This window comes from Manis javanica, chromosome 1 (assembly GCF_040802235.1).
Source record: "Manis javanica isolate MJ-LG chromosome 1, MJ_LKY, whole genome shotgun sequence".
NCBI classification, from domain to species: domain Eukaryota; kingdom Metazoa; phylum Chordata; class Mammalia; order Pholidota; family Manidae; genus Manis; species Manis javanica.
The window spans coordinates 42,181,133-42,202,830 of record NC_133156.1 but is presented as its reverse complement, the minus strand read 5'-3'; the positions used below and the strand labels follow the sequence as shown (position 1 = coordinate 42,202,830).

At 34.2% G+C, this 21,698-nt stretch overlaps 1 protein-coding gene across 5 annotated transcripts in view; it reads left to right on the top strand.

The window, feature by feature from the left end:
• Window positions 1-21,698, top strand: part of GABRB2 (gamma-aminobutyric acid type A receptor subunit beta2) — a 230,401-nt gene that overhangs the window by 69,192 nt on the left and 139,511 nt on the right. For all 5 annotated transcript variants that reach the window (XM_037025181.2, XM_037025182.2, XM_037025183.2 and 2 more), the window contains one exon: window positions 14,770-14,990. In XM_037025181.2, coding sequence (XP_036881076.1) covers window positions 14,770-14,990 — 221 coding nt within the window. The remainder of the gene's footprint in view (window positions 1-14,769; window positions 14,991-21,698) is intronic.

The window sequence follows — 21,698 nt, the reverse complement described above, 5'->3', positions numbered from 1 at the left end:
CTATTTTCTGTTTCTGTGAATTTGACTACTTTTAGATATTTGAAATCGATGGAATCATGCAGTATCTGTCTCTTTCTGGCTGGCTTATTCACTTAGGATAATGTCCTAAAGGTTCATCCATGATGTCACATGTACCAGAATTTTCTTCTTTTTTAAATCTGAAAAATAATCCACTGTGTGTATATGCCACGTTTTGTTTAACCCTTCATTCACTCATGAACATTGGGTTGCTTCCTCCTCTTGGCTATTGTGAATGATGCTACTATCAATATAGATGTGCAAATATCTCTTCAAAATTTTGCTTTCAGTTCTTTCGGTTATACCTCCAAAGTGGGATTACTGAATCATATAGTAATTCTGTTTTTAATGTTTGAAGAACTGCCATCCTGTTTTCCATAGCAGCTGCATCGTTTTGCATTCCCACCCACAAGTGCACAAGTTCTAGTTTCTCTACATTGTTCATCCCCTTCTTCTTTTGCTATCTCTCTTCCTTTCTCTCTCTCTCTCTCTCTTTTTTCTTTCTTCCCTCCTTCCTTCCCTCCCTCCCTCTCTCCCTTCCTTCCTTCTCTCCTCCCCTCCCCTCCCCTCTCCTCTCCTCTCCTCTCTTCTTTCTTAGCTCCCTCTTTCTTTCTTTCTTGTTTATAATAGCCATCCTAATGGACATGAGGTAATATCTCATTGTTGTCTTTATTTACTTTCTCTAATGATGAGTGACACATAGCATCTTTTTATATGCTTATTGGCCATTTGTATGTCATCTTTAGAGAGACATTTATTTACTATATTTGCCAATTTATAGTCAGATTATTTTTTTTATTGTTGAGTTGTATGAGTTCTTTATATATTAACCCCTTGTCAGATATAGGATTTACAAATATTTTCTCCTATTTTATGGACTGTCTTTTCACTCTGTTGATTATGTCCTTTGATGCACAAGTTTTGAATTTGCTGTAGTCCCACATATATTTTTGCTTTTGTTGCCAGTGCTTTTGGTGTCATAGCCAATAAGTCATTGGCAAATCCAAGCTTTCTCCCTGTTTTCTTCTAGTAGTTTTACAGTTTTAGATCTTACATTTAGATCTTTAACCCATTTTGACTTTAAGGGAGGAGGGAGGAAGGAAAGTTTTTATATATGCTGTAAGGTAAAGATCCAACTTCATTCTTTTGCATGTGGATACCCACTTTTTCTAACACCATTCATTAAAGAGACCACTATCCCTTTTCCACTGAGTGGTCTTGGCACTCTTGTTGAAGATAATTTTCCATATACACAAGATTTATTTCTGAACTTTTCATTCTGTCCCATTGGTCCATTATTTGTCACTATGTCAGTACCATACTGTTTGGATTACTGTAGCTTTGGGATAAGTTTTGAAATTTGGGATAAATATTACTTTTTCAGGATTGTTTTGGCTATTCAGGGTCTGTTGAGAGTCCTTACTCATTTTAGGAATTTTTTTCAATTTATGAAAAAAGTACTATTGAGATTATGATAGGGATTGCATTAATACTGTAACAGGTCACTTAAAAGTATTCAACTTTTTATCTTCCCAGTTATTTGTTACTTCATTACTTTCTTTCAGCATCATTTTTAGTTTCAAGATACAAGTGTTCCACCTCCTTGGTTTTGTTTATTCCTAAATGTCATTGTTTTTGTATTGTAAGTGGAGTTGTTTTCATAATTTCCTTTTTAGGTTGTCCACAGTTAACATACAGAAATGCAACTGATTTTCAAGTGCTTTTTTGTGTCTTGCAACCTTGCTAAATTCATTTATTATAACAGTTTTTGTGTGTGTGTGTGTGTAATCTTTATGGTTTTCTACATATTATATCATGGTGTTAGTGAACACAGATAATTTACTTCTTCCTTTCCAATTTGGATGACTTTTATTTACTTCTCTTCCCTAATTGTTCCAGCTAGGATTACCAGTACTAGGTTTAGAAAGAGTGGTGAAAGTAGACATCCTTGCCATTTTCCTGATCGTATAGGAAAAACTTTGAGTCTTTCACCATTGAATACAATGTTACCTATGAGCTCTTCATGGATGGCCGTTACTATGTTAAGGTAGTTTCCTTGTATTCCTAGTTTATTTAATATTTCTATCATGAAAGAATGTTGAATTTTATATATTGCTTTTTCTATATCAATTGAAATAATAATGTAGTTTTTCCCCCTCCTTTGTTAATGTGTTTTATTATATTGATTCATTGTTCAATCAATTAATTTTCATTTATTGAACCACTCTTGCATACCAGGAATAAATTCTACTTGGTACTGGCATATAACTATTTTAATATGTTGTTGAATTATTTTTCTAGTATGTTGTTGAGGATTTTGCATCAATATTCATCAAGGATATTGGTCTGTGGGTTTATTTTCATGTACTGTCTTTGTCTGGCTTTGGTATTAGGGTGATTCTAGCCTCATGGAATGAGTTTGAAAGTATTGCTTCCTCTCCAGTCATTTGGAAAAGTTTGTGTGTCAGTGGGGGAGGAGGGTGGTTAGTGTTAATTCTGCCTTAAATGTTTTGTAGAATTCATCAGTGAAGCCATTGAGTCCTGGGTCAGGATTTTTCTTGTTGGGAGGTTCCCAAAATAATTCTGTATCATTTTGTATCATTCTTTTTATGTATGACAGTTTTCATTTATTCAATTGTGAAATGGAGTATAACATTAAATTTTTAGCTTTGTAGGCAAAATTAAGTTTTTTCATGGATGCTTAATGAAAATAAAAATAAATTAATGCTTTAATGGTATACACAGCTTACTTATTGAATGCTATAATCACTAGGGTGTAGATACATATTACTTCGTCTATTCCTGCCAGCAGCGAATGAGGTAATTACTATTTCACAGCTGAGGAAACTCAAGTTTTGGAATATTAAATGAAGTGCCCAGGATTACACAAGTAGTAAGTAGTGGAGCTGGAATTCCAAGCCACCCCTCTGGAATCCAGAGGCCATATGCTTAAACACTAAGCTATACTCCCTTCCCACATATAAACATCAAAAGAGGCCTTTCAAATGTCATATTTGATGTGTGTCTTGGGGCAAAATTATAAGGTGCATACTTCCCAGGTATTGGTAATCCCATTTCACAGAAGCGAAAAGTGAAACTTAGAGAAGTTAAACTACTTCTTTGAGAAGTAGTAAGTAATGGAGGCAGCCTCAGTCATGTCTCCTGCTTTCCAGTTCACTGTTATTTCCATTGCACCACATGACCCTCTTCAGCTGGTGCCTTGACACTTTGCCTTCTGTGCATGTGTAACAGAAACCCACATAAGTTTCACTTTTAGCTAACTTTTAGGCAGCAGCACTGTGATCTCAAAGGTATTAAAATTAGGATCATCCCAAAGAGATTGCTTTTATAGTACTGGACCTAGGGATATAAAATTAACTCCCCCCAAAAAGGATTCCTGGAGGTATGATTGATTACATTATGCAGTAATTACCAGATTTGAAAGCAGTGAATTTGGAGTATTGATAGGGAAAGAGAAAACAAATCTATTAAGAACTCTTGTCTGCTGTACAATAATGTAATTTTCTTTTATAACACATTTTCCTGAAAAAGGAGCTTTTTCCAAGAATCACTAAATGCTTCTAAGATAGGAAAAAACAAAAAGGGAATAGCAGAAACTTCAGACCATTTTCTTCTGAGAATATGTTTCTTCCAGATTGATAAAAGAAATAATTAATACATTACAGTACCGCCTCTTACACACAAACAGTGGTGTTTTCCTAAAAATAACAGATCTTGAAGCATATAAAAATAAATTATTTTTCCTTACATTAAAAAGTAGCAAAAACATTCTCTTGTTCATAGTAAATAGCCATGCACCATAAAACCAGAAACACAGGAAGAATGGGCAAGGAAGAAAATTTATTGAGGGTTTCTTAATTAGTAAAGTCCTGAGGAAAACTGAGCAGAGTTATGGCTAAATTGACTTTATCTCCAAATAAGAGGGGAGATTCGAATATCACCTAGTGACCTTTGGAAGCACTGCCTCACCAAATCTATATGCAGTCTTTATGTCTTTACCAACCTCTGGAAAAGTAGAGCAGGTGCTCCACAAATGCATTAACTTGTTTGATCTCTCCAAGCCACTCCTGCCCCAGAGCCATGGCACTGGCTGTTTCCAGGGGTTGGGGCTGTCTTCCTTAATATCTTTGCATGGCTGGGTTTTTTCCTACTCATTCAGCAATCTGAATGAAAGTGGTATGTTTTTATTACTTATTTCTCTTTTATTACGTATTTCTCTCCTATTAGACTGATGTTTGGTGAAAGCAAGGACTTTGTCTTTCTTGGACCATAACTTACCCAGCTCTTAGCCTATTTCTCAGTCCATAATGAATAAACAGTGAATTTTACTTAATTCTATATCCTATAAAGTGACCAAATACGAGGTGTCACTTGGCAACTCCAACACAGCTAGAGTACCTGTAAGTCTAATAGTTTCTGATGATATTCAAATATTATTTGTCTATGAATGATAAAAGTGTATTAATACTAAGTGGATAAGGGCAGGCAGACAGAAGCAAATGATGCTATCTTTGCTACAAATAGAGCAAATTGAGCAGCTAAATTAATTTTGATTTTTAAGTGAGATCAAACTCTTATTCAAATGTATTTTTTCCTTCAGTCAAAGTTACAGCTTGATGTCTTATGCATGAACCCAGTGAAATCTTTAACTTTTGTTCCTACGCTCTTGGGAGAAAAGAAGTTTTTTGTTTTAGCTTTTATATTCATGAAACTTATCTCCCTTTATCTACACTTTCCCTCAGCTTGAATCATGGCATGTGCCTAAATTCTGTTATTTTGTAATAAATCTGCTATATAAATGGCCATCATAATATTATTTAGAAAAATCTGCTGAGTTTCTTTGCGGGATGGTAACACAGGGAACATAATTACATAGCTTTGATATTGTTGCATCATCAAGGATAAAGCTAAAGGGAGAATTTGAAAAATCCCTAAGTTTTAGGACATAATCTGTTCTTTTTTTTAAATCTGACTACAAATTTCAAAGTCATTTTTTAAATGCAATTATAGAAATAATAAACTATTTTTAAAATTGTGTGTGGGTTTATGTTATTAGTTATTTTGAACCTAAAATTACTGTAGTCAAATAAACTTACTTTTATACTAGCTACCATATATCTAGTTTAAACCATATAAAACTGCCAAAATTCAAGCATTTTTGAACTCACAAAAAAATGTCAATTTCTTGCGGTTTAATCTAAGAGTTAAGTAATCATTGCCACCCTTCCCCTGAAAAAAATTTCCTGAAATAGTGTGAATCTAAGTTAAACGTGTTTTACTTTAATGGAAATATTTTTCCAATTTAATTATTTTTGAATAAGTGCTTTATTACAGGTAGTACCCTACAGTTCATTTCATTACTTTGGGCTTCTCAGTTGTAAGACATACACTCTGCCAAAATCAGAGATGCTTTTTAATCATTCTGTATATCAGTGTTGAGCAATCACCTTTGTGTAAAATTGTGTCTCTGTGTTCAGGAATAGGGCAATGTATGCAACAACTGTAGTGTCCAAAACCCAAAGAATGCTTGGGCATCAACATTCACCTTTTTCCTCCAAGACATAATTTATGTCATGTATACCCAAAGTTGTTCTGTTTTTTTGTTTCTGCATATGGCTGTGTAGATAGATTTTTTTCCTCATGTTTCCGAAGGAGTTGGAGGAAAATAGAAGTAATGTTGGGAAATGATGCGTCAAAATCAAAACTGGTATGAGGCGAGTGTTCCAAAGGCAGCTCAAAATAGTTTTAAGAACATGAGCTTCATGGTCAAAGAGTCCCTTAGCCAAATCATGACTTAGAACATTACTGACTGCCTCCATCAGAAAAGACATTTACCTCTCTGTATTTCAGATGTGTCACCTGGAAAATGGAACTAATAAGAATAACAATAATATAACAGCAAATGTCTGTAGAATGCTTAATCTGAGCCAGGCATTCTACTAATCACTTTTCCTTGGGTGAACTTATTTAACAGTAGGAACTATTATTTCCTTTGTTTTACAGAACATGGTGTCTAAGGGAATTTAGGTGGCATACTCAAGAACTCACAGCAGGTACCACACACTAAATCTAGTACATAACTTATAGGACTGTTGTGATGATTAATGAAATAGTGCATGGAGAAGGTGTTAGCCTAGGGCCAGTGTTAGATGTTAGAACAGGGGACAGACTAATTGATGACAAAATACTCTAACACGATTTGAGGTAAATTTATAAAGTAATAAAGCACAAAACTATAGGGAACAAATCATACATGCAAAGTATAATTTTAATGTTGATTATCTCAGTGTGAACTGAATCCCCCAGTATGGGTGTTATTAAGTATTTAGGGACAGAGGTAACAAGTTATATTGGCTTGATTTTTTAGCCATCCTTAGAATTAGTTCCATTATCATTGAAAAGGTAATAAAATGCAAAATGAACTAAGCAAAATGGTGGGAAAGCTCATTGCTTTGGCCATGTGCATTTTAGTTTCACTACAAGAAAATAATCAGTCACTTCTGAACTTGGATTTCCCTTATGGGTGATCTTAGGTGCAGTTCTCATGTTCCAAATGTGTCTCTTGCAATTAGTCAGAGCGGCAACCATGTGCTGCCTCCAAAATGCTGTAATTAAACATCTGGTGTGATGGCTTCTATTAAAGGGGAGCTGAGTTTTACTCCATTACATTCTAGTTTAGGAGGTTGAGAATGTAGAAATACTACCATGACCTATAACTGGATCAGCAATTTGTGGGCTCAGATGTGGAAGGCAGTAAGCATTTTGAAGAACTAGGAATGTGGAAAGGGCTTCGTGGGGATATTTGCACTTCTCTCTGACTTCTTTTTGCTTTGAATAAATAATTTGTGTCCTTCCAAAATCCCCAGCCCCAGCCCAGGGAATTCTGCCAGTAGAATTAGAGAAACTATGAAAAACTGAAAGAACACCAGTAGCTCTGAGAATGTTTGAAACTTGTGGGAAAAGGGTAGAATGAAAACTCATTCTCATATGCCAGTGGATGGAGAGAAGAAATATTGGGGAATTCAGGAATAATGACTAGTAAAGGGGTTTAAAGAATCAAAATTTGAAACCCATAAGGAATAGTGAGAAAGTGAGAACAAGCTTTAGTGTATTTATGAATAAATATTCATAAAGGATCAATTATGTTAAAGACTAGCTGCATGGATCACTTTGTAAAGAAATAATGGCATGGTTTCTAACTTCAGAGAATGCAGTACAATTTATTTTGGGAGATGATCCCCCTCCTCTAAATAACTTTACAACAGATTCAACTCAACAATGCTTAGGATGCTACAGACCACTGCATCTAAAGGACTCAAAGGATGACTGTGGACTATGGCAGAGAGAGAAGTGGGAGAGGTCCTCATGAATGCTTGGAGGCTGGGTAGTATTTGGGTAGACAAAGAAGGGAAATGGGAAAAATAATAAGCAAAATGGAAAATAAAAAGCTGTGTATGGAGGTAGAAAAGTTTAATTCAAACAAAAGGTTCAAGAGGTGATTAGTTGAAGATTATGGAATGACATCATCCTAGAACATCTGAGACTTAAACTGGGATCATTACAGTATCTAAGTTCATTCGCTTTGGATGAGGACAAGAAATGCAGAGAGGTGAAGTGAGCAGAACAGACTGTGAAGAACCTTGCAAGCAATTTGGACTTTATAAACAATCGAGTCTCTGAAAGTTTTTGTAGAAGAATGCATTAGACTCAAACTTCCGTTATAGAATGGAGGGTGCTATTAGATTTAAACTAGGATGAACATCTGTGTGTCTGTGTGTGTGTGTTCAGAGTGAAGAAGGCTAAAGTTGGTGCTAGAGGAAGATTCTGGGATCTCCTTTTTTGGTGTGTAGCAGGAAAATAGGAATAGATATTTCACTTCTCAACAGTGGCTTAAATGTGAACTTCCCTGGCAAAGGAAATATGGTTAACCACTTAAAACTCTTACTTCTTGTATAATTCCAGATAAAACCCTTTAATCAATACAATGGAAATGTGTAATTCATTACTAACAAGTCAACAGGCTGAGGGTTTCTCATTTGTTTCTGACTATGAATATGTTTCCTTTTCCTTCATGCTGAACTCTAAATATGCAGAGAGCAAAGATATATTTGTATGTTATTTTTATAATTTAATTCAATAAGGAATTATTTGTTACATAGTTTTTATTGCAGACATGATTTATATTTATAGCAAAAATACATAGATTAACAAAAAAGTATTAAAAATCACTTGTCATCTTTCTACATAATGATACCACTATTTATATTTCCTTTTAGATATATTTTCCTACATGTGTACATCTGTATTTTCCAAAATGGGATCATATTATGCATATTGTTTGGTAGCATTCTATTAAAAAAAGATAATATGTAATAGTATATATTAATATTACATTGAGTACATCTATTCATGTCAGTATTTTTTATAATGCTATTTTAATTCCTGTATGCCATTATGTATTTGTACTATATTTTATTTATTCAGTTTCATGCTGATGGTCTTTGCTAATTTTTTATTTTAGTGCTAACACAGCAATAAGTATTTTGGGGAGATAAAGTCTGCATTTGTTTCATTCATTCCTTCACATCTTTCAATAGAGAATTTTTTATTACAGCTTTATTCTAAAGTCTCTTTTAGGTATGAGGATACAATGATGAATAAGTTTTAGAGAGCTTCATATTTTCATTAAACTTACCTTCTAGTTGGGAGAGATGAAAAATGTAAAAAGTTAACCAGTAAATGAATAAAATTTGTTGGAAAAAAGGTCAGTGCTATAAATACAATAAAAGTGCTAGATGTCACGGTGCTCACTGAGGTTGGAAGGAAGATGGTCACGGAAGGACCCACTGAGGAGGTCTGATCTTTGATTTGAGCTCTGAGTCCCAAGGAAGAGCCAACCACACTTGGGTACATGGTTTTTCCAGTTAGTTGTTAAGACAAAATTTGTAAGGCTGAAGAAGCTTGGAGTATTCGTCAAACACAAAACTGGTGTGGATGGGCTTCATGCATTGAAGTGAGGGAAGGGAGTAGGAGACGTAGCTGAAGAGGTGTTTGGAATCCAGGTCATGTAGGATCTTAAAGGTCAGCGTAATAAGTCTGGGTTTTATTTTAAGTACAATGAAAACTGTTGGATGATATTAACCAAGGGAGACATGTAATCTGCTTTACGTTTTTACTACCATGTGAGGGCAAGGGTTAGAAGCAAGGAGACAGTAACAGTGACGTTGCAATCACTCAGAATAATGGTGTCTTAAACTGGATTGACAGCATTGGTGACACAGGAGAGATTTGTGGTATATATTTGGAGAGAAAGCAGTCAAAACATATTGCTTAATTTTCTACAAATATCCCTAGGAATATAAATACCAGAGCAAAGGGTATGCATGGTTCAGAGACTTCTGTACATGTTCCCAAGTATACATAAGGAACTTGGTGACACTTGAGAAATTCTGGTAGTTTCTACCATTTACCAGGAAGTAGGCACAATATTGGCTATACACAGGGATAAGGAACAGTCTTTGCTCTCAAGAAGGTGACAGTTTATGATACTGAGAATGTACTTACTGTGGGTGTACTTTCTTACTCTGGTTTTAATTTAGGTGATAATTTCTACATCAGAGGTAACAATTTATCTTCCATAAGGGGATAAAAGCAGAAGTTTTTAATTAGGGAAATAATTTGGCATCCTTATCTTTGAAATTCAGTCCTAGTGAAATTCAGGACACTAGTGAATAAATGGATGATACTCTAATAAGGTCTATAGTTTAGTTAATAGTATTATATTAATGTTAATATCCTGGTTTGATAGTGTTCTATGGCTATAAAAATGTTAATCTTAGAAGAAGCTGTGTGAAAGGCATACAGAAACTCTCTATACTACTTTGTGTTTCAAACTATGGAGATAAAATAAATATAAAAAATTGAAAACAGTGAAATAAGATATATCTAGATATATATCCAAATATCCAATAGCTGGAGGTAAATACCCAAGTGAAAAATGTTCAGAGCACATGAATAGGCAATTCACAAAATAATAAAGTTAAAAAAGATCAGACACATGCACACAAATTATTTCATAGTATTTATTTTCTAGAACACTATGTCAAAGAAAGAGGGAAAGTTTGAATCCTGGTATTAGAAAAAAATTACAAAGACAGCAAAAAACAGATATAAAAAGTACGTTAGTCATTTAGAAGATTTTGAATAAGATGTATTTGATCACCAAGTCAGGAAAGAATCTCTTACAGTGGAATTATTTTGTTTCTAGAAGTGGGCTTGTAAACTATCTACCCCAATCATCTCATTGCACGAATGGGGAATTGTGAGCCTAACGATTTAGTGATGGTCTTGTCGGCCCATCCCAGTGGGGCTGTATGTCTCCAGACATGCATGGAGGAGACTTATTTTGTAGCATCACTCTACTTTCTTTCCTCCAAATGTCAAAGCAGTTCTTGTTTACCCTAATCCCTAAATTAATTATCTTTAGTTGTTCTTTTCAGTTGGAAACTTGAAAAGAATCACTCAAGATCACAAAATATGGAAGTTCCAGGATATGAATCTGGGGGTAGCAGACCCTAGAGACTATGTTTTTTTAAGCAATTAAATTTTTTGTGTGTGTACATACCAAAAAATGCACTCATTTGGTGCAGTTCTGTGAGTCATGACACATATCTGAAGTAACCACCACTGCAATTAAGACGCAGACAATTCTGTTATCCAAATAATTCCTTCATGTTGGCCCTTTGCAGTCAACCTCTCCCCCATCTTGAATCCTAGGGCACAACTAATCTGTTCTCTATTCTTACAGTCCTACCTTTTACAGAATGTCATATAAATGGAATCATATACTCTGCATGCTTTTGAACCTGGCTTCTTTTCCTTAACTTCCTGTATATAATGATATTGCATATATTGCAATACCATTAATGATACTGCATATATTGCAATACCATTAGTGATACTGTGTATATTGATTGTTTGTTCTTCCTCATTGCTGAGTAGTATTCTGCTTCATGGATGTACCAGTTTGTTTATCTCTTCATCTGGTGAAGAGTATTCATCCAGACAGTTTTCAGTTTTGGTAATTAATATAGAACTGCTGTAAACATTTGAATAAGGAGTAGGATTGCTAGGTCTTTTGTCAAATGTATGTTAACTTTATGGGAAACTGTCAAACTTTCTTCCAAATGCTTAGTAATTTGCATTCCTATCTGCAACGCATAAGAGTTTTGGTTGTTCTGCATCTTTACCAGCACTTGAATTTGTTCATTGTTTATTATTATTTTTATTTTAGCTTTTCTAATTGGTGTATAGTAGAATCTCATTTTAGTTTTTAATTTGATTTTCCTTAATGTCTAATGATGTTATGTGTCATTTCATATGCTTACTTGCCATTGGTTAAGTGCCTGTTCACATTCTTTTGCCTGTTTTTTGTGCGGTTGTTCGTTGAATTTTTACAATCCTTTATACATTTATATGTTTTGGATGCCTGTCCTTAGTTGTATATGTGATTTGCTTTGCTTTATCTTTTCAGTCTCTTGCTAGTGTCTTTCATGGATCCAAAGTTTTAAATTTTGCTGAAGTCCAATTTATCACTATTTTGTCTTATTGCTTGTGCTTTTGGGTTTTTATCTAACAAATCTTTGCCTAACCCAAGATCACAGAGACAGAGAATTTCTCCTGTTTTCTTCTCAACATTTTATATTTTTACATTTTACATTTAAATCTATGACCCATCTTGAGTTTATTTTTATTTAAGGTACAAAGTATAGGTAATTGTTCTCATATATATATTTACTTATTTAGCTACTTATTTATTTACATTTGGATAGTACAGGTAACCCAGATTATTTGTTAAAAAAATTAAGCTTGTTCCAATCTGTTACCTTTGTACCTTTGTCAGAAATCATTGAGCATATTTGTTTGAATTTATTTTTAGGTTCTTCTGTTTTATTTATCTATGTTTATGTCAATACCACATTATAATACTATCTTAATGTAGCTTGATAATAAGTCTTGAAATCAGATAGTGTGAGTCCTCCAACTTTGGTACCTTTCAAAATTGCTTTGTCTATTCTCATTCCTTGATTTCTCTATAAATTTTAGAATCAACTGTGCATATCTGCAAAATTCCGCTCAGATATTGATTGGGATTGAATTTATCTATAGATCAATTTGAGGAGAACTGGTATTTTATAATACTCACTTTCAAATCCAGGCACATTTTTTATCATTTCATTTGTTTATGCTTTTGGTTGTGTGTGTGTGTGTGTGTGTGTATGTGTGTGTGTGTGTATTACCTTAAGGAGACAGAAGGAGAAAAAATAAAACAAATGATAAACTCATCATTGGAATGGTCTTTTCTTCCCATTTTGATTCCCTCCCCAATCTACTTACTATATTTTACTTTGCATAGTCCTGAGGTAGTTGTGTTCTTGTTTTTGTTTTTGTTTTTATTCTTTCCAGGGTGTTCAGATATAATTAGTGGGCAGGATAGCCTGTAGTGGGCTTACTCCATCTTGTTTGGCCTCCATCTTGAAAGTCAGTTGATTTTAGTTGTCATTATCTAAGTCCTTCTTGTGTGGGATGCCATGGATGATTGAGCATCCAGATGTGAATTATTTGTTGGTTTGTTTCAGTCTGAATGAACCAACTGTAAGTCAATTTCCTGTAGGTGTGGATTTGTTAAATATGAAGTATATGCTTTCTATAGAAACATTCAAAGGATTTATCTTGGGTGGATGGAGACCTAGGGGAGAGGTAGAACACAGAACTACTCTCTTTTTTTAAATTCAATAACATTTATTTAGATTCTTAATTTTCTTCTGTTTTTGACAGTACCATAATATATTATTTAAAAATATGTGAAATGAAAATTGATTTGATGGTTAGCAGAATCACCAGGGTCTATCTGGGAGCATTTCTTAGTAGGCATTGCCTTACTGACAAATAACAGAAGTTAGCATATGAAACAAGATCTCACAATATACCATTTATTTAGCCCAAAGAGAATACAATTTCCTTTGTCCAAACACATCTCAGCTGACTGGTAAATCCCAAAACCTTCCAAAGAGTATTATCTCCCCTAAATCTTAAGGGTTACTATCAGAAAAGCTTAAGTAACCTTATCTTCTGATAGAGAAAATAAGAAAAATTTCTGTTTTATATCCAAGGACTGGTAATCAATCACCAAATGTGTTCTCTCAAGTGCAGTATAAGTTGCCTACCTTATTTATATCATACTTTTTAGATTATTTGTAACACAGGCACATGCAAAAAATTGTATAAAGCACAGTGGTGCAGAACAGTCCAGAGCATGACTAAAGTGATCCACCAAAGTTAATTTCATGTACAATTATTTGATATGCTTTGAGGATATTAATATATCTTTCTTAGAATAGAAGTTTATTTCTACACTTCTCATTGAGACCAAATTTTGCACATTTGTGAAATCAGGGAAAATATTTACATTTTTCACAGAGGGATTATACTTTTCCTACAAAAACTGTTCAATGTTTTTAGCAGATAGTATCTTACAAGTCGTATTTTAAAATTAAGTAACCAAATGAAGATGTATAAATCTTAACAAGTGTTGGAAAAACTCAGGGACCTCATAGAGATTGAAGTTACGTCTTTTCCACGAAAGTATGCAGTTAAGTGCAGAAATCCAATACAAATACCTTATTGGACTCTCATTCATTCATTCACTATTTGTGCCCTAGGACTGTGCTAACTCTTAGGTTGCAGTGATGATTAATACATGATTCTGGTTTTTCAAAAAACCCTCAAGTAAGGCATTGTGAACTGATTTTAAAATAGAATGGTAATTATCCTTTTCAAATGAATATTTGGCCCTTCATTTAGTCATTTAAATGAGGGTGAGAGAGCAATTACATTGTTCCCATAGGCTTCTAATGGATAAAACATGTCACTATATATGTAAATGCTTTATTTATAATACATAGCTTTTTGTAGTTTGCAAATTGCATTTGAGTTATACATTTAATTGTCATAATAATCTTCTGGTTAGATCAGGCATGTATTAAAAGACCCATTTATAGTTAATGGAACTGAAGTGAAAAGAAGTTGTATAAATTTGCATTCTAGAAACAGTTGAAAAATGGTGGAACTGGGACTCCAGTATTCACTTTGTAACAGATCGCTGTTCTCAAAAGCTAAGAGCATAGCCTGTCAATCCATAATCCTAGGATTAAAATTCTCATGAAATACTGACAGAGCTAATATTGTGTATATAGCTGGGAAGCTACACATGTCTCAGTGTAAGTGTCATCTCTCCTGGGAAACCCCCCTCAATTAGACTAGTTAGCATTCTCATTGACAAACTTTTACAATTACAACTGTAATTAACTACTTTTTACCATTGTATTTGTGTCCCACCGAAGATCCTATGTACCCCACTTTGTGGGAGACAGATTAATTATTAAGTAATTTTCCCTTACCATCTTTCTTCCTGGGTAACATATAATAAATTTCACAATGATATGCTCTCTTCAATTCTGTATTTACAGTGCCTATCATGGTGTCTAGCACATAGTATGTGCTCAGTAAAAATGGGTTTAGTAAATTAATGTGTGCCTACATATTAATAGTATAGTATATGTCTCTAGCATTAGGCTGTATATACTTTCTTTTCTTCTGAATACTGAAGTGTTTGACTATCTCCCAAGTATGCTTAGGTACAAAATAACCATTTTCTTCTTACATTCACAGGATTATACCTTGACAATGTACTTTCAGCAAGCCTGGAGAGATAAGAGGCTGTCCTATAATGTAATACCTTTAAACTTGACTCTGGACAATAGAGTGGCAGACCAGCTCTGGGTGCCTGATACCTACTTCCTGAATGATAAGAAGTCATTTGTGCACGGAGTGACCGTCAAGAACCGCATGATCCGCCTGCATCCGGATGGAACAGTCCTTTATGGCCTCAGGTCTGTAGCGTACATTTCAAATCGAACTTTTCCTGTATGAAATAGTTATTGCTATTTATTGGAGGGGGATATTGTGCTGTTTTACTTAGCCATCCTTCAGTTCTGGGATAAGCGGTTAAATCTCTTATTCAGTGGACATCTGAGAGCTTAAGGGAACATGTTTACAAAGGGACTTAGTGCTGGCTAAGACTCAGTTTTTCTAAATTATCTTCTAATATCAGCTGTTGATACTAAAGCTGCTTTCTTTAAGGAGTAGGGATAAACAATATCAAAATAGCGGAGATGTAGGGTTTCCTTAAAATGGGAAAAAATTATGAATGCCAAATACTTGTTTGAACGTGGCAGATGCTCTGTTTTATAAATTGCTCCTAAACTGCATGAACTGGGTCTGGTCCTCTGATGACAGGAAGGCTTTCTGTGTCCTCTGACCTTCCAAAGAGGAATCAGACTTGGAAATAAAGTCGTTATCTCATGTTTATTAATGAGTATACACTATTAAATGTAATTTTATGTCAGAAAAGAATTATGATTCTCTGTTCTTTGGGTTTACAAATGAATTGTAAAATAAGGCAATTTCTTCTTTTAAAGTTTATTTTGTATTAGAAGTGATAGATGGTTTTCTGAGGAAAAAAATTAAGAAAAAAGTTACTTATCTTCCTCTGAAAACATTATACTATATAGGATTTCTCTGCATTATCAGGAAGAAATGCTAAATTCTGAAATGTTCAATTACCTCTGATATATTCTGTTTTATATAAATATGTGGTTACTTTATCATCATCATCATAATAATAGTAATCATTTATTGAACACTTGTTAAGGGTCAGACTTTGAGCTAAGAGCTCTTCATGCATTATTATAGTTAATCCTTACAGCAACTTCATAAGTTAGAAACTGTTATAGTCTTTAATTTCAAGTAAAGAAACTGAGGCTGATGAAACTTGTCTAAGATCACAAAGAAAATAACCTGTGAATGGGATTTGAACTCATGTCCCAGTTGAGAGCTGCAGCTCTTAACCACTACACTGGGATGCTTCTCACTTCCTCATTTTTCTTATTGGTCGCATCTCATTTTCATTATCTGGTATATTCAGTGTGTTTGATTGATATATTGTCTTAGATGCTTATAAACCATCTTCTTTTTTTTATCATATTGATCAAGAAAATGGCATTTGGCTACTCAAGGAGGGAGAAAGAGAGTGAAGCAGACAGAGAGCTTGTTTGTACTGTGTCAGCCACTGGCTGTAAAGAGATGGATTGAATACAGCACTGCTCACATATATGCCTTAGGGAATAAGCAGCAGAGATAAAATAAGTTGACTGTCAGTGTCTGCAGAGATTTCACCAAAGTAGTGGACTGTGGAAGTACTAATGGAAAGAACTGTGTTAGCAGATACATTGTTTTAAACTTATTACTTGTAAACAACTACAAAACATGTGGTATCAAAAAGACTTGATGAGGGTTACCAGATAATGGTGGGGGAGATGGAGAATAAAAAGAGGTTGAGGTTAATACTTTTTAAGAGTTAAGCACAGAGAGAAGTCAGACTCCTAAAGGCAGTAGGAGGCACAGAAATAATCCCCCACTCAGCAGTGAATGAGGGGAAAGAGGACTGGCCAGTGGCAAGTTCTGGCTAAGTATCAAACACAGTGCCAGATGCATTTTGCTTAAAAAATCAGTTAATCTTTGCAACAATCATATAGACATTGCACTGAGTTCTTCCTGTGTCCTTGGAAGGCCCATCTTCATAGCAGGAAACAAGTGATGTTCTCTCCTGTATATCCAACACTGACAAAGTAACTACATGGTAAATAAGCTCAGTAATTGTCAATAAATTCTGAATGCACATATCCAAGGTTAAATAGATTGAAAAATCAACAATCAGTATGTCTTTGGAATTGAGAGAAAAAAGAAAGAACCAGTATAGATGATAAATATGGCTTCTTTATATCATCAAGCCAATAATTAGACAAAACAACTGATGGTTGTTCATTCTTATCGTGAAGACCAATTGGACACCATTGCTGTAACTCCAACTCACAGCAGCAGGAATTCATCACTCTCCCATCCCCACTTCCAACAAAGGCTGTTGCCCAACTATGCAGGTTCCTGACACATCTGACAGGCATAAAACTAACACTTCTGGACAGAGAAAACTCATGAATTCTGATTGTTCTCTCAGTTGTAATGTTAATTCTGAATTTGAAATTGATAACAAGGTTTTTCAGGAAATTTATAAATGTTGCATTGCAGTTTTTACTGATAAAAAGTAGAACATTTTGTTTCATGGCTGGAAACTGAATGCAGACCATATATTCTCTTCTCAGTTCCAAGAGGTTCATTTTCAATAAATAAGTAAAAAGAATTCAATTACCATTGCTAGGATTGATTCAGCTCTACTTCCCCCCTCTCCTACTTACCTATTTCCAGCTCAATCATTTTCTATTGCTGACGGCCTAGCAAGAAATCTACCCTGTGTCTATGTTCAATAATGGTGCGATGAAACACATACTAGTAGTATTAGTATCAGAAGCTCGCACTCATTAAAGAACTGAGCATGTACTTGTCACTGTGCCAGAACTTTGCTTATATTTTCTCATTTAATATTGACTTTAGCTCTTAAGAGTGTTTTTCCATCTAACATGAAGAAACTAAGGAAATTGTGTGCTACCCTCGGAAAAACATAGTAGTTTGAATGCACAGATGTTGCTCTTCATCACCATTCTGTCCTGATCCTTAGGTACTGGCAAGTTGGGAATAAAGAACAGTAAGAATCACCTGAGAACACACAGGGAAAAAAAAAAAAGAAGAAGAAAAAGAAAGTTAGATGGAAACAGCTTTCATTAGATCTAAAGACACAGACCTTGTTCTTGATTGATAAATAGGGCCCTAAGGAACAACATATCTGAGTTTTCTATGGAAGGTACATCTTTAGGTCTGAGGTTCACATCAGTCCCTGTTTACTAAAGGGATTTTTACCAGGTAGAATGAGGCCTCTGAGCTCAATGTCATACTAGGTCAAGGTAAAAGCAAAGGACTTAAACTCTTCTCAGTTGAGAGCCACAGAGATTGGCAGATATGGAGTAGGGGAGGGGAAGTCATTCAGATGATCTAAGTAAGCTTCTTCTTAGGGTTTTCTTTAGTGAAATGTTCAAGTATAAAACATAATAAAGGTAGAGGAAGCAGTATGCAAAATATTAATGTTTGTTGAATTTCATGGTATACATAGTGTTCATTGTGTTATTCTTTCAACTTATCTGTATATTTGAAAATTTTCATGATAAAATTTGGAAAAGGAAAAGAATTGTTATGTTTCAGAGGCCTAGGAATCTCCTGTTCTGTTATCTAGAATATATTACTCAAGATTTAAAAGTATGCAGCTAAGAAATGATACTTCCATCTATTAGTGGTAGAGAATCCACTTTCAGTAGCTGTCTGAAAATGAGATCATCTCATCTCAGAGCACGTGTGGCTTAGTAGGTGGGATCCATGACCACAGAAAATTGATCAATGATCAATGAATGTAAAAGGATGTGTAATCTAACATCAAACTAGAAAATAAAATTACATATTTGAAGTAACATGCTAATTTGTGGATAGTAAATGTCCAATGTAACTATTTAATAAGTAAGTGGATGTTGGGAATATTTGATAAGTAAACAGAAGACTGGGAAAGAAAAGGTTTAAAATATCAAGAAAGTAGTTTTACATTATAATATTTTATCCTAATTATTTTTCATGATTCTGTGAAGGAGCAAAATCTATTGTCTAGAATGAGAAGAGTAGGAATAAGCAAGTGGAGTGAAGAGAAGGGGAAAGGTCAGACCAGCTATGGCTCGAGTCTGTCAGAAAAGGGGAACTACTAAGGAAAACTTAAAGGATTGTCAAACAACATTGAGGACACGAACTTACTGTGGAGCCAGTTATCACCAGTCATTGTATTTGGCAGCATGAGATCAGGAGTTAAGGAAAAAGATGCCTGGCTTGAGACCGAGGCAGCCTTGGCCACCTTTACAAGCTGCCCTGTTTCCCCACACCCAGACCTCGTTTGTGGCATGCACTCAGCAATTTTCATTTAATTGAGTGTTGTATGGTTTCTGTTGAACCAAGACTTTCCTTTTACTCTTATCATGTGTTATCACATGTGTATTTTTCTCCACTTATTTAAAGATCTATAGGATATAGGGATAACTAAGAAAAGTTATGCATAATCCCTTTTCAATAATAAATGTATAGTTAGTGGCTAAGGAATATGAAATCCTTGAATGTAGATTCTTACCTTCACTCTTGGATGGTTGACAGTGCAGTTATACCAGTTTGATCATAAAATCAAATGCCTCCTGTCTTTAACAATACTATTTAGAGATTTCTGTCTGGAGACACAGCTGGAAGTGGGAAAGAACATTTTCTTGGGAGTAACCCACTTGTGGAATGGGTGACAAAGGACTTTTCAGTTTAGTAGGCAAATAATTTCTAGTAATTTATAAAGCAGATATTTCAAACAGATTAACTACATTTTATTCCAAAATAAAATGGATGCAATCAAATCACTTTCAGAGCACTTCAAGAAAAAATGACATAGAACATAGGAAATATAGGATTTCTGTCAGTGAACCCAGATGAAGCATTAGCAGGTAAAAATCAGGTTTAATCTTGTTGGCAGCATAAAGAACATTGCATAGATATAATTTAAACTGTTATTTAATTAAAATTATAGAATATTTATTAGATTATAAAAGCAAAGAAATAATTACACTGTACAGAGAATTAGGAGGTCTGTAGTCTAGTCTACAATTAGTGGTTCTTATAATTACTCATTTAAGTGATTTCTAAATTTTTTTCTAGCTCCAAAAATCCCATTTTCCTGTGATTTGCTAATACATGGCATATATGCTTTTAGGACTTCAATCTCATTATTAATAGAGCAATATTGGCATTTGCTCTATGGTATTTCAGTGCTTTAGTAATTTTATTTATCTCCTTGAAAAACACCTTCTTAGTAATTAAGAAAGCAAAAACAAAATCATTACATTCAGAAATACAAGAAAACCTGAATTATCAGTTGATGGCATCTTTTTGTGAGCATAACAATGTGCATTTTTATTAAAATTTAAAGACTGAATCCAAATTTAAATTCATATTATTTATACCAAGTCATTAACATTACATCGTAAACATTTTATCACACATTAAAAATAAAAAATAACTAAAACAAAAGACTTCCTATTAGGTGATACATATTCATTTTTGTAAGTTTAGAAAGTACAGTTGTGAAAATAAAATTGCCCTTAAACCTACCAATCAGTGATAACCACTGTGTGTGCTTTGTTTTATACTCTTCCAGATATTTTTCTAGTAAAAAAGTATATAAATTGTTTTTCATGAAAACAGATTCATATTATGTACACTATTCTGTGATTTGATTTTTTTCTTTGACAACAAATATATCATAAACATGTTTCCATATCAACAAAACCTCCTCACTTCATTCTTTAACCATTACAGAACATGTTGGGATATATTTGTTTATCCCCTGTAGTATGTGGTTTGTGGACTTGATATAAAGGTGAAATATGTAGTGTTGCTATAAAGTGCAGGACTGCTGCTTAAAATTTACTTAATATTTTGGTGACAAAAAGAAAAAGCTATTTGTGGCACAATTTATAATCTTATAGTTGTGCTGTTGTAATTTGTAGTCTCATTGGTTAAATAAATGGCTCAGGAGATGCACTGATGCTGACTTTATTAGGGCAGTTCTTACAGAAGGAAGAGCTCTTCTGCTCTTTCAGTAACAGCTGACCCATCTAAAAATAGCTATTTTTCTTTTGGTGCAAGGGGCGAGGCCTTGACTTCATATGTCTATACAGTTCTCATATGTAACATTAGATCAGAAACATGTCACTTCTGATTAAAGGTTCACATTCTTAAAGACGAATTCAGCAGGAAGCACAAGGCAATTCAGCCACCTCCTGCTGTATATGTTCTGTCATTGGGAAAATGGCAAAGGATAATGTTAGCCTGTAATGAATTTAGATAGGCAGGGTTTTATTCATTTTATCTTCTTCCTTTACTCCTAAAGTTTTAGCATAGGATATTAAGCAAGTGAATATCCAAGTATCCATCCCACAGTGAAATGTAGTCTATCAAACATTAATATATCAATTTTTAATTCAGATTTCCTAATTGATTTAATTCATTTTCATAGAGATATTAAGTGAATGCATTTTGTCAAATAGAACAACAGACATTTTATTAAGAATATCGGTCCTCCTGGCCAGAGTGTGAAACACAGCTCCCTAGATTTTCTCAGCCTTCTAAGCAAGAAAAATCACCTCAATCCACCTCAACTCTGTGGGAAAATTTGCATAATAGTATTTTTATAGAATGCATCCTCCTTAAAGAGCTATAGATAATTTTTAAAAGTAATTTCTTGCCCATCATTTTTCCCTATAAAATTTTTATTTTAAAAATAAATTTATTTAGAATATCTGACTTCTTCAAGTTCACCTCCTTTCTTATGGAAGAGAAGAAGGAGGCTCTGAGAGGGAAGTGATTTTGCCTAGTATCACACAGGCAGTTAATGCAAAAGCACAAAGTAGAATCCCAAACTCCTAACTCCAAATCCAAGTCTTGCTATTATGGCTGCTGCCAAAGTCATTTGGTTACTTGGACCCATCACTGAATGACATCAGCAAATAGTTGAAATC